The sequence below is a fragment of the Opisthocomus hoazin genome, chromosome 9 (genome assembly GCF_030867145.1).
Source record: "Opisthocomus hoazin isolate bOpiHoa1 chromosome 9, bOpiHoa1.hap1, whole genome shotgun sequence".
Taxonomy (NCBI): Eukaryota; Metazoa; Chordata; class Aves; order Opisthocomiformes; family Opisthocomidae; genus Opisthocomus; species Opisthocomus hoazin.
The window spans coordinates 28,161,710-28,175,630 of NC_134422.1; the positions used below are offsets into that span (position 1 = coordinate 28,161,710).

Sequence of the window (13,921 nt, forward strand, 5' to 3'; positions counted from 1 at the left end):
TGAAAAATATACCTCAAATAGTGGAAGAAGCATTAACATTCTTTTTAGTACAAACAATGCAAAGAACTGAAACTAAAGCATTTTATTTATCTTTGAAACAGTTTACATAAGTCAGTACATGTGATAATGTTGCCTTGGAAATTGTGTGCTTCCTATTCAGATTTTATCATTAACATGTAAATGTTGGCTTCCTGTTCTTAGGATATGAAGCAAAATTCAATTAGCTTTTATAAACCAGGTTGAGAAAAAATGAATGTACTGTGTCCTCATGGTGGCGAGGTTCTAAGTATCAATTTCATTTTATTAAAATGAATCCCAACAAGTTAAGCACATGAATCCCATTTCTTCTGCAAGTTCAATTATTTTGTTAATTTTCAGTTATGTAATAAAAACAGTTAAATCTACTAAATGTAGCTGCAATCTCCGTCTTAGACAACTTTAGGAAGTTTAGTTTGAATTCTCTTAACATGTTAAAAATACTTGATGTAATACAGTATCAGTTATAGTAGTTTACCTTCCAGTTAAACTGGTAGTTTAACTCACTGCGACTCAGACACCAGGTGTAAAGTGCAGGGAGAGGTCCCAACCCGACACGAGGAAAAACCTTTTCCTCCTGAGGACAGCCGGGCGTTGGAGCAGGGGTGCAGAGAGGCTGTGGCACCTTCATCCTCGGAGGTCCCATGGCCGGACTGGAGGAAGCCCTTGAGCAACCAGGTCTGATGGGGGAGCTGGCCCTGCTGCGAGCAGGAGGTTGGGCCAGACCCGAAGGACGCCGTGACTCTGACCCTGCTCTGCAGCTGCTAACTCCAGTGCAGAAGAGCGCTCGCCTCCCTGTAACGATTCCCTAGGAACCAGGCATTTCATTGCCCATGAACGTGGCCTGTACTGCTGGCCAGGTTTCCCCGCAGAAACCGCATGAGGTTTCCCACAGGTAACATCTTGTTCTGAGGAGACAAATAATCCTCTACATCACTGCAGGGGCAGTACTTCTTTGTCTTGCGTGTTTATCATGGGTAAGAATTTTTAGCAAGTAGTATTTAAAATGAAATAAAATATAGTAGCTATAGATCCCACGGAAAGGCTTAGGGCCTGGATTTAACACAATCGTAAATGACTGGATTTCACATTATACTCGACTGCTTACTGAAGAAAGGACTTAAAGCAACTCATTTTAGCCCCGAGACAATGCAGCTTTCAGACCAGTATTTGTCAGCCGCCTTCTGAACGATTCACAGCCAAGTGAATAGGCCAAGCGTTCCTTGTCCCTGTGGTCCTGCAGACAAACTTGGCAGTCTTGCTACTTTTCATCATCTCAAAAAATGCCACTTCCCAGAAAGCATATAGTCTTTATCTGCTGTCACCTCAAATAATTGTATTAAATATTTAATAAGTTACAATAAAAACCAAACACCCATAAAAATTATGTTTGTTGCCTTATAAGGAAGTTATAAAAATTTAAGCCAGCTCTAAGTTATTTATCATAACTTTATTCTCAGCAACAACAAAAACTATGCTGAATATCATTTCAGTTCTAGGATAGATAAAATATTTTTAAATATTTATTTTTTACAAATAGTAGTCTTTAAAATACATTTCGGCAACAAAAAGCCGTATAAGACATCAGCATATTTTTTTGTATTACTGTTTGACTAGAAACAATTTGAAAGCAAATACAGGAAGGCAACATTAAAAACGATACCTAGAAACAGAAGTACTTGATTTAAAAAATTAACAAACAAACCTGTATTTTGCCACCATTCTTCAGCATGAGGTGGTACCATACCTCCCCTCACCAGCTCTGTTTGAACCAAGGTACCTGACACAATGGATAGCGGAAGCAGACTTAGAAGTATCTCATACTATATTGCAAAAGCAACAATAATTTTAAAGGAAAAAACAAAATTCCTTCTGTTCAGATGGTCACTTCTCAAACTCCAAATTTATGACACCAGTATGATTAATTTTCATGTTTTCTTGTTAAGCCTACCAGTTTCTTCACAGTTGAATACAACCTGATAAAAATATATAACTTGATAAAAATTTAAAACCAGAAATATGACACACACCCCAGTTAAGCTTCTGCTACAGCGACTGAATTCAGTGTGGCAGACTGGGACCCTGGATGGCTGTGCACAGAGGTGAGAAAAGGATTCTTGAACACAGAACTTGCAACGCGTCCCGCCTATATGCAACTGCATGTTGCCTGGGAGCTCTCCATGTCATCAGTGTTCACTCCATAGAGATGGATAAGTCGAGGATGCAGCCTGTGAAATGAGGATGTCAAACTCCATCAATTTCATTAACTTGAGCTACGGTGTGCTGCTTTTTGGGGTTGAGAGGGGAGAACAAGTATGTACAAACTGCTGTATGGGATGAAATCAGGTGAATTACATTTTAACAATTCCTATGAGATCATCTTTAGAAGTACGTGTCACATATTGTATAACATGATCTGCCTTTTACTTTGCATACCAGACAGTTACTCTGAGCTCTGTGCCTTCCACTAATCCTGTGCACATTGCAGGAGAAGGAAACCCTGCTCATTTAATCCCACTGCCAAGCCTCCTATTTCCCCGGGCATCCAGTCTCTTTTTCTTCGAGCCTAGGTATGGAGACTATTCTCAAGCAGCACTCAGTTTCCCAGAATCGAACAACTAGGTATTTTTATTAAGGTTACACACACTGCTTTCCAAGCAGGAATCCTTATCCCAAAACAAACTCCTCCCAGGAGTCACAGACCTTTACATACATCGGCTCTCCTCTAAGAAACAGAAGGGTAAAGTCACAGGCAGAAAGAAGTGGAGCTGGAAGCTGACGGAGCACCAGAAAGGAAAGGCCAAGAGGGTCATGACGAACCTTTCCAAAGATGGGCACAAGGCAACAGCGCAGAGGCCCAAACAGTGGCAAAGGGGCCGGACGGTGCCGTCCACAAAAGCACAGAGAGTGCTGTTCATACAGTATTTATGACGCCCAGTTTGGTGTCACCTGTACTACACACGTTGAAGACTGCAGTACTAATCTGTTACAGGCACACACTCCATAAATGTCATACTTCGCCTTACCGAACGTGAATTTCTGATGCTTCTTCCATTAAGTCTCCATCTATATTCCAAGGGTAATTTCCATCCGCAGAAGCAGTATTCAAGTATGTATTTTCTTCAGCATCAAGCCTACTTTTAAGCCTTGGTTGTACTTTTACTTCTTGAACTGTGTAGGTCTCAACAAAGGGAAAGCTGAACTAAACCAAACACAGATACATATTAAATGAAGATGAACGATACAGGCGGTAGCTTAGCAACAAACTGGATTACTTGAAATTAAAAAGCTTGCTTTTTCGTTTTTTGTCTTAAGGAGAACACTTGACTCAAGCTTTGACCACATGAGGCATTATATATTCCAGCTAGCATTTACAGATTAACATGCTATTTTTATCCTAAATAGTACCTCAGAAGAAATGGTAGCGTTCCATTTGCATTCCCATATCGGATTTGCTCAATCTACCGGTGAGATGGCATCTTTTGCACACACCAAAATGGCACATGCTTTCAGCATATGTGAGATTTTTTCCTGTGCTCTGTTCCTCATTACCAGTAACCCTTAACAAGGCTAGTTAGAATTGCAGTAAATGCAATGTAAATTTGTACGTTTAAAGGAGGGTCCACATCTCCTTGTCTAATTTCTAACTACAAAGGCAGAGGGAAAAGCACAGCCTTCCTCCAAAAGCATAACTGGAAAGCATAAACTACTTCCTAAATGCAGCTGCTAGCGCTGTCACACGGAATTGTCACCCACGTCTCCCCCGAACTTTCTGACCGTTGAACAGTTACCTAATTCAGATCTAAACCTCCTTCTACAAGTGATTTCACATAATCAAGAAACATTTGAATGGGTGCTAGTGTGCTTAGGCTACACACCGGGCATTCAGGACAGCAGTAAGGCACTGTGTCTGGATGCTTCATTTTTCTCTTCAAAGACAGAATAATGACCACAATTTTGAAATGCAGTTCTATAAACATTCATAACTAGATGGAATGCACACCTGCTAAAAATCTATGGTCACAGTCCACTGCTACCAGCACAGCATGCAGTGACCTGCTGAAATTATGGACTTTACCTGTTTCTTACAAAAAGCTGCATGATGCCCGCCCAGTCTGTGCTCTTGATCTCTCTACTACACAAAATTTAAACACACTACACATTTCCTTTATTGTGGTGAAAAGGCTTTACACCCATAAAACTATGGTACAACAGAAATACAATTTAAACCACAACAGATGGGCTGAAATAGGCTAATCTGTATTAGTCTAGTGATTTAAAAAAAAAAATCAGATAAAAAAGGGGCTAATGTATTCTGACAGGAAGCTAAGTCTCCTTACGAGGACGCTAACGTTAACTCTTGCAGCATGTCCACCTTTGCAACTAACCGTTCTTTTTCTAATCACCAGAAAGAAATTAACAGTACCTGATTTTTTACGCTGGCATATCTTTTCAGGTGTTTTATAAACTCTGTTCGAGAAGTATTTTGTACAACAATAAGAGCCATGCTTCCATTATTCAACCTGAAAAGCAGACCAGTTTAGCACCCTAAAGAAAATACATTGATTTGGAAGTTTAACAGGCCCTTCAAAAGTCTAGATTAAAAAAAAAAAAAAAAAAAGCTACCAAGACTAAAGTAATAGAACAGTCTCAATGCTTTTTTAAATCTTTTTGCCAACACCCCCCAGATCAACATAAACTATGCAGCTGAGGTTATTTAGCTTTAGGTTATTATATATTTATAACATACATTGTTATAACATAAAATTGTACTTCCTTATCAATATCCATAATTTATTGAACATAATACGCATAATTTTAAAAAATGCTTTTCTACTTAACAGATTCTTTTTAAACATCGGGGATCACAAATTTATCTTCACACTTTTCTCTCCAGCAAAGTACAACGATTACCATAAATGCTGTGAGGCAGAGCTTTAGCAGGTAACCATTCCCGTGATGCACGCAAGCACATCCCCATCACATAGCCCGGTGCAGACAGGTCCACTCACCTCCTCCACTAACACTTATGCTGCCCTAGCATAGATTTTGATCTTCAACGATGCTGCTATTCAAACTCTCTTAGCAATTCTCAGTACTGTTCTGCTTATGTATTTCACAAAGCACACAACAGTTAAAAAGTGGAGGGAATTTTCTACAAGATAAAACAGTCATATACCGGAGATGAATCAAGAAGAGACCCTACAGTGCAGTTATACTCAATGGTAGTATGCAGTGGCCACTGGTATTTTAGCATGTTGGAGAATCTGGGTCAGACAAAAAGCGAGTATCAATTCACAGCTTCCTTAATGCAACTGCACCTTGTCCAGAAGCTAACAACCTGAATCTCAATGCAATCATGCCTAAGGCCCATTTAAGTTACAGAGACAAATCAGTATGTTCAGCAAGAGTATCTGATGAACGTGACAAACACTGCTGAGATTGTATTTTATATAGACTTGATGTATTTCATATCTTCTGAATATATATGCATACATATATATTTATTTATTCAGCATATATGCTTGGAAAATACGTTAAGAACATTTAAAAAGAATACTTCCAGTTTACCACCACAGATCTCTCCCCACTCATAGTTCTCTGGCTACAGAATGACTGCATCGGGAATGTTCCTAGGCTACGGTACAGCACAATCTGGAAAGATAATTGTTACACAACCATTAAACAGGTCTCCTGGCATAGTATTACTTCGCTGCTTTAGAAAACAGTGACGATGACATTGAAAAAATTGCCTCCTTATCATATTTGCTGCAATAAAAGGGCACAGCAGGCTACTGGGCAATGCATTCAGCACTATGGCCTTTTATCTTCAGAGATGACTCAGAATTCTCATTAATTCTCTTGAAAGTTCAACCTGCAGTGAAGCACACCACCTATGCTGTGAGAAACAAATGTCCCACATGGCTCACGCAGCACAGACAGTTAAACGTATCTTGACATGTTTCTGCAACTTTAGAATAGTATAACTCGAGTTACAAGCAGCAGTCAAAGCTTTCATCCCACTTCAAATGTCTTCACACGGCAAAACCCTTTTTGGGAAAACAGGACAGCATGAAGAAAGCTAGCTGAGTTTAGCTGACACCTTCATAATGCAACATTTCCGCTTCCTGTGCTGAAAAGCCTTACAGTCAAGATGCTATTCGCAATGAGAAATGAAGAACTCACTACGAGAATGACTCTTCACCTGTCTGAAGAGTCTACTCTTCCTGCCCTACTAGCTGTCTGCATGCTGAAGATTATTTTTAAAAAGAGAGGAATAAAAAGGATATCCTTATATGAAAGGATAGGAAGAGCCACTGAGCAGCTACACTGTGGGAGGCTCATTCAAACCTGCAATAATTGCATGGAGCTGTCATAAAATTCCCTGTCACTGAGAAACAGGTGCCAGAGCAGATGGAAAGAGAAAGCAAAGCTAGAAAAGACTAAATTTCTTCAAATCTTGTCAGAGTTTTTCTACTGACTGGTGTGTAACACACTAAATGCTGAACAGAGTAAGTTCCTAAGAGGGGACAGCATCAGGGCACTATCTCGAGGTATATGAGGTGTAGCAGGACCCCTGTAGCAACAAAAACTTCTCAACAGAAGTTTCATCAAAAACATTTACTTCTACATTGTTCCCAAGAAGTCAAATCCTACCAGATCAGCCAGTAATTTTGAAGAAAAATACCTGATCAATTCTAAGGCACATCTGGTTCCACCTCACAAAAATCAAATGAATCAAATGAAACCAAAACAGACTCATTCCACAAACTTCCCTGAGTGTTGGGGGGGGTTAATAGATGTACACATGCACATATACAGGAGCTCCCGCATTATTTTTTGAGGGAGTGTATTGTATTCGTGTACAAGTATGAAGTCTGTAATTGCCATTCTGCTTAATCATCAACTGGATATATCAAGTACAAATATTTATCACCTGATAACTGTTTTGATCACCACAAAGCATGCTCTCGACAATGAGCTGCAGGCAAAATGAGTGAGCATCGACAACCAGATTCCATACTCATTTGCTTCCCAAAACCCTACATGTAGAAGCTGCATTTCCCAAGGGTGGGGGGCAAGGAGATAGAAGACAAGTGTCAACTTCAGTTCTTCATAACAGGAGAAAGATTCATACTTTATGTTTGCTGGCTGTAAAGCAGATTATGGGGGGCACCTTTATATTTGAAAAAATAAAATCCAAGAATAAAGTTTCCACATCTAGCCAAATCCTATGACAGATGACTGCTCAATGTCTATTACTTAAGTCAGACTTGCCAACTAATTTAATCACAGCAATTATCCACTCATTATTCTAGTTAGACTGCTTGACCTTATTTGCCTGATCCAAAAACTGATTACAGTTCCTGGGATTATCGAGTCTGCTGCAGTCCAAGCACCCTCCCCCATTCCAGAGGGTCTAGACTACCTAAACACAGGCTCATATTCTCAGAAAAGCCAAGGTCTTAAGGTAAGATGTCAGAATTTATAGACATGACTAATTCTCTAAACCCCTACTGACCTCGTATTGGGTGCCAAGCCTCTTGGTGCCATTGAACACAGACAAGGGATTGCCATAATGCTCACATTCAGGAAGTGACCTTGAATTCTGTGCCATTGATCCTTGCTGCCTAAATATAACAGAGCAATTCTATATTACTCCAGGTCAACCAGCCACAGTTCGCTTTTAAATAACCATAAAAGCAAAAACTCACCCTTGTTTTTAATTATCTCTTTCTTCTTTCTAAAAGGGTGGAAACATGCAGGTAAAATCATTTAAAGTCATTTTACCACATTTAAACAACATCTACTTTAGAAAAACATTAAGATCTCAACAGAAGAAACGATTAACAGAACTGATCAAACCAGTAATACTGAGTGGCAGACTGCTTTGTAGCAAACCCTTTATAGGGAACGTTTTACAAAGTGTAACAAAGTTTGCAGTTGTCAAAACAATTTTTTTTTTTTAAGATTGTTTTACCTGATGATCAAATTTGAACAAAATTAAGAAATTGCAGAATTTTATCTTCAAATACACATATTTTTTTTCCTTTGGAATTGTTCGACTCTGTTTTACTTACCTGTTATACTCGTAAGAGTCTTCCTGTGGAATTTGTAGAGGTAGAAATGATAATTCACATTCCTCTGGCCTAGAAAAGTATTGATTTTTACTATCATGTAAACCAACATTCTAACTGCTAGACAGACTTTTATCCAAGTTAAGAGATGATTTAAGGAGATGCTGAATATGCAGCATTTATCTCCTCTTTAACTTGTAAGAGGGATATACATCACATCTGAGTTAAATCTGTCTGCAATTAAGTCAAGATAGCTAAACTACTGTTGTCTATATTTTTACCATATTAATTATTGCATTTTCCTCAAGAAAATGAGAAACGCTACAAAAATGTAACAGCTCATGGCATACTTGAGATCTGCCAGTGTTTTGATAAAAGCAAAATCCTTCCGCTGATTGGAAGGCATCCAACGGTGTTTTTCAGCCAGAGCCAGAGTCCTCGCACCGAAACCAAACATAGCCGAGAACCCAAATCGCAAAAGCTTGCTTGGAGTACTGAAAGTACAGACATCTACTGGCTGAATATGTCCTAAAATTTCAAAGAGAAAGATCAGAAATTACAAATAACATCTGTATTTCAAACAGAATACAACTTACGATTTCTTTTTCACCTAATTTACCTGTGGGGAAAAAACTCCATCTTCTTGTCTCTTTAGGAAATCAAGTTTTACTAATGGAAACCAGAATCAGTCTACATATAATTAAGTCTCTATAAAAGCAGCCATTTCAGAGACCAACATTCAGATGTAACAAAACGTTAAAAATGTTATGGCAAAAATTCAGCTATTTCACCAGTCTGCAGACAGTCTGACTTTTAATTCTATTCAAATTTTCAACAATTAGTATAAAAAAAAATATAATATTGCTACATAAATACCTGCAACCATTTCACCAAATATTTGTAATGACTGAACGTTGTAGTGGAAGATATATGGGAGCTCTTAAATATAAGTTTTAAATGTATTTATTTTTACAGTTACAGAATGTAGACATCTAATTCTGTTCAAGATAAGGTACATATTTTTTTTCCGTAATAGAGCCTGGGTTGTTTCCATTAGATTGAGTATCTCTGATTTAAAAAAAAGACAGTTTTAGATTTTGCCTTGTAAAGGCCTGCGTATTACTATGCAAGAAACAGAGCAAAGGCTCTTCCACTGCTGATGGCAAGGTCTAGAAAACAGATACTCAAGATGGACCTTCCCCATTATTCTCTTTTTTTATTGGGGGAGGGGGGGAAGTATCCTAAAGAAAAAACACTTTGAGAGGAATATTAATATTGCTCAGCTAAGTATTTGCTGTTTCCTAAGACCTGAAAATAAGGCTTGCACTAGCAACCTAGTTTTTGCTTTTACCATAATTACATTTTCACATTCAAGAACCTATTTGTTGTACAGACCAAATGGCAAGTAATACATTTTTTTTTTCTACTAATAAAGATTTCTTACGGAAACTGCTAGCATTTAAAAGAAACAGCACACAGAGCTAAAAAGGTGAGTGATACTTTCTCAGAAATACAAGAATACTTTCCTGAGAAGTCCAAACCTAACCACTTTGTCAAGCTGAAAGTGTTATATATTTTCCTGTTGCCTTCAGCAGGTACATTAAATTGAAATAATCAAGTGACTATGCAACCAATAATGGCATAGTATCATGCGCAGAGTAACACTATTCACACAATTACGTCTGGCAAAGGTTACTTTTTGCATTAAAAGATCATCAGTAATAGAGCACGAATGCCAATATCAGACATTATTTCATGGCAGGTTTTAGTTACCAGAAGATGAGGTCCACAACCTTGACTACTAAACTATATGCAAAGAATCATAACCTTTCCAGTACACTACAAATCAGGATAGAATCATTTGGGTTTGAAAGTCTTACAGTATAGTTTACAGTGATGTAGCATAATGGTATGCTTTTATTAAACCACTAGTTATAGTAAACTTTTAAATGCTGCTTCCTTATTTAAAATCTGATAACATCTGATATGTAAAAATATTTACCCATTACAATGTGCAATGCTGCCGTCACTGCATGCTTAATACCATAAAGAGTGTGGGCCAAAATATTTGTAGTACCTGCAAAAGCAAACACAAACTATTGTAAAAAATGAGAGACACAGAAGAGCAAGAAAAAAAAAACATATGTAAAATTTTTTGAATGAAGAAACTGAGACATTTACTGCATTTTCAAAAAAAGAAACCCTCCTCACAAATTACTTAGTCTTGGTAACAGCAGAAATGCTGAATAGTACAAATTAAGACCATTAAAATTCCAGAGGTCTATAAAATCCTATCTGCCAATTCATTCATAAGTGTCCTAAAAACCAATAAAGGAGGGAGAAGAAAAACAGCTTTGCAAAAATTGCATCTCCCTAAAAACCACTCCTTCTATACCTAAGTGCTGTACTGAGGAACTATACTAGAAGGCAGATTATCTAATAAGATATATCTGGGGAATATTTTTAAGTTGGAAAAATAACATAATACCCAGCCAGTGTAAAACTGTATGTTTCCCAGACAAAATTCTACTAGATCTGGTCTAAGATAGCTGCTGTGCCTCTTGCAGGATACATTTTAGATTCCTAGAAGCAATAGTGAATAAAATTAATTACTGCACATCAGCTTGACATATAAGAACACATTAATGACTGAAAAACAGAGAGAACGTAGAACTTCATGTGTGTCTGACAAATTGTTGACTTGCATTCAGTGAATTAAAACTGATCCATCTAACTTGTCTTTGTTATTGCTAGGACACTGGCAGACCAGTTGTACTGCTAGCCACTGGACAGAAGAGATTAATGTAGTTTGAAATGAGGGAATGAGTAGTAAATCAGCTGGTAAATAGAAAAAAAAAAAAAGTCAAGAATTAGCAATGTGAGCATGGAGTTGGAAGAGAGTGGAAAACTGGCTGTCAGTCTCTAAAAGAAAGAAGCATGGTTCTGGAGGTGACCAATATGTCAAGTTGCTTTACCTGTGTAAGAAACATCGATATACATATAAATTTTGCACTTCTGCTTTAATGTATAGGACAGAAAATACCGTGTGTCCATTGACTTTCAAATAGCAATTTATTTTAGAAATCCTGAACAAGGAATGGTTGCATCTTTTCTAAACGGGTATAGTTCTAACATAATTTCAAGTTAGTTTTTTCCCTTGATCACATCTCTGGCGTTACTTAGCCAAGCAGCAGGACCGCAGCATTCACTTCTGCAAAAATAAAGAACCAGGGCCTGCCACCAAGTAGGCACAATATTGAGCTTCTTCATATCACAGATTAAGGGTTGAATAATTCAATAACAGACTAATTAAAATAACAAAAATTACACAAGAACAGTTCAGAACCTAACATTCCATAAAGGAATGAGTTCTGTTAGATTTTTCAAATAATTTTCTTGTTGTTTGAATTATTTAATATGTTACAGCAGCAATAGACAATTCTGGATGCTAAATTTGCCATAAGTTTTATGGAAGCATTTAAAGCTGTCTTTCAAAATTGAGGGACAGAAAAGAGGAAAGGGAAAGACTATCACATTTCAAACAAGAAGCACTCAATGTTTAAACAAGCACATTAAAAGCATCATGCACCAGACTGAAAAATTACGTTCATCACCAAACCCTGTGGTATTTGATGTCACATTAGTGCTAGAAAAAAAAAATACTAAATTTGGAAAGATTGATGTACATAGTTACAAAGCTCTAAACGCATCTTGTCATCTTTATTGAAGAGTATATGCTTCGATTTTTTTCAACAATTTCTCTGAATAAGAATTTGTAAAATAACTCGGAATTGTATCTCAGTACCTCACAGAGCACCTGTTACATCCTTGGAGCACCTTAGTCTCTGAAAGTAATTACGAATACTCAGAACCTCATGGAAAGCCTTTACAACATCAGAGAGAGAAGCTCTGAGCAAGGTTCTAGGGGTTGCTACTATGTGAAGGAAATAAGTGAGGTACATCTACTAAGATAACAGATCAAAACATTCTTTGAAGTTTATATCTCCAGTGGTACTTGGAAGAAATCAGGTTACATAGTTTCATTCTTTGAAAAATTAAAATATATATATAATTTAATTCACATATTTCTCAGAATTTTATAGGTGACTATACTACTAATTTCTTTCTCCTTTTCCTAAAAAAAGTAATGTTTAAATAATAAACTCAGTAAATCGGGATTACCAAGTCCTTTGAAAGAAGAATAAACTGACAACTTCAAAAGTGAAATGCCAGTCTCTGCTTTTTGCTCCCAAAAGAAAATCTCTCTAGATACAACAGGAAGTCCAGTTTATTAAAAATATTACAATCTCAATCATTTATATCCAATAACTTCTATACAACAACTCAACTAAACGTAATTTGCACTTTCCTTTCTGTACAATATGCATAAAAAAGGCAAAAATGTACCTCTAGATACTATGTTTACTATGCAAAATAGTGAGTTTTTCAATTCAGTGAACATAAGATACAGTTCTACAAGGAAAATTCAGAGACAAAAAAAAAATGAGGTTTGACCTGAAAAGCAATTCTTCACAGAATAATACAAGTATATGCCCAACACCATTTCATGTTTGAAGGGCTTATGACGTTTAACCTCTAGATTCAACTAGCTCTGCTTAGCCAGTGAAGCCAGCTGAAGAAGTAGCTCAAAAATACTCAAATTTTTCCTTCAGTCAAGTTTTTCCAACTCTCATTAACTTTTATGCGAACCTCTCCAAACCAGAGGAAATCACACACACAAAGAGCAGATCATTACAAGTCATGCAAATTGTGTTTATTTCCTCTAAATTGACAACAGGGAAGTTGTTATTCTGAAAAAATAACTTTGTCACTGTAAAAGAGCACAAGGTGGGATATACTTCTGAAGATGAGGCTTGCTGTGTCTTAAAACTGGGATTCCTCATTTTAGCAAGAGTAATTTCTCAATATAGACAGCAGCAAGGTAACAAATGACCACGGCTGAAGTCAATACCAATCTTTATACTGACTTTAATGAGAGTTAAATCTCATTCTTGCTAAACAGGACAGGCACAAGTAATTGCATCCTTGTCTTAAATCTGTGGAGCTCATTAAGATTTGCAGAAGTAAACAAGGCAAAATCCCACCCTTTCATGACTCCTGGAAAAATAAAACAAGTTCTGCCTGTGTCCAGCAACATAAGTAATGCATCCACCCTTCCACAAGTTGAAGATCTACAACACGCGGAGTTTTGCAGTAGCAAGTACCATTGCCTTCTCTAAAAACCTCTTAATACATGCCTAACAGTGTTTTGATTCCAGTAATGACCGAATAATATGTCTCATTACCTACATTCTACACAAGCAGGATGCCACACACAAAAAAAAAGGCTTACAAACAGAACAATAACGATGAAAGTCATCATACAAAAAAATACTAGAATATAAGCTTTGCTGATTTAAGTGGCGATTCCATAACACTGGTTTTAATGGCATTATTCACCTTCCCAAGTTATCTAAACCTTTTTCTCCTCTATGTGAGCTCAGAATATTATTTACCCATAACAAGATGGTTCCCCCGAACACTATCATATCACTTCAGAGACTAATAACCTTCTTTGATGCTCATGTACGGGCTTGCACCCCTCACAGGTTACTAACAGTCACATTTGTAGATCTCACTCCAACTACTCAATTTGCTGTAAAAATGTTTCAGCCATACAACTCCACCATCTCTGTCACCAACATTTTTTTTAAACAGAAACAATGAAGATTTTATTATTCAAAAAATATAATTCTGTTCAAAATATTAACCCATTTTCCTGACATTAGAAACAACTTCCTACAGCC

At 37.2% G+C, this 13,921-nt stretch overlaps 1 protein-coding gene across 2 annotated transcripts in view; it reads right to left on the bottom strand.

Annotated features, from left to right (window-relative positions):
- Positions 1 to 483: 483 nt before the first annotated feature.
- CERKL (CERK like autophagy regulator) overlaps positions 484 to 13,921 on the bottom strand; it is a 60,758-nt gene continuing 47,320 nt past the window's right edge. The window contains exons 6-13 of one of the 2 annotated variants that reach the window (XM_075430017.1): positions 10,117 to 10,191; positions 8,465 to 8,642; positions 8,118 to 8,186; positions 7,752 to 7,780; positions 7,559 to 7,667; positions 4,463 to 4,559; positions 3,063 to 3,238; positions 484 to 2,264 (exon numbers count right to left, since the gene is read on the bottom strand). In XM_075430017.1, coding sequence (XP_075286132.1) covers positions 2,183 to 2,264; positions 3,063 to 3,238; positions 4,463 to 4,559; positions 7,559 to 7,667; positions 7,752 to 7,780; positions 8,118 to 8,186; positions 8,465 to 8,642; positions 10,117 to 10,191 — 815 coding nt within the window. In that variant the 3' untranslated portion in view covers positions 484 to 2,182. Of the gene's footprint in view, positions 2,265 to 3,062; positions 3,239 to 4,462; positions 4,560 to 4,815; positions 5,692 to 7,558; positions 7,668 to 7,751; positions 7,781 to 8,117; positions 8,187 to 8,464; positions 8,643 to 10,116; positions 10,192 to 13,921 lie in introns of those variants that run through there. The other variant, XM_075430018.1, reaches the window with a different exon arrangement.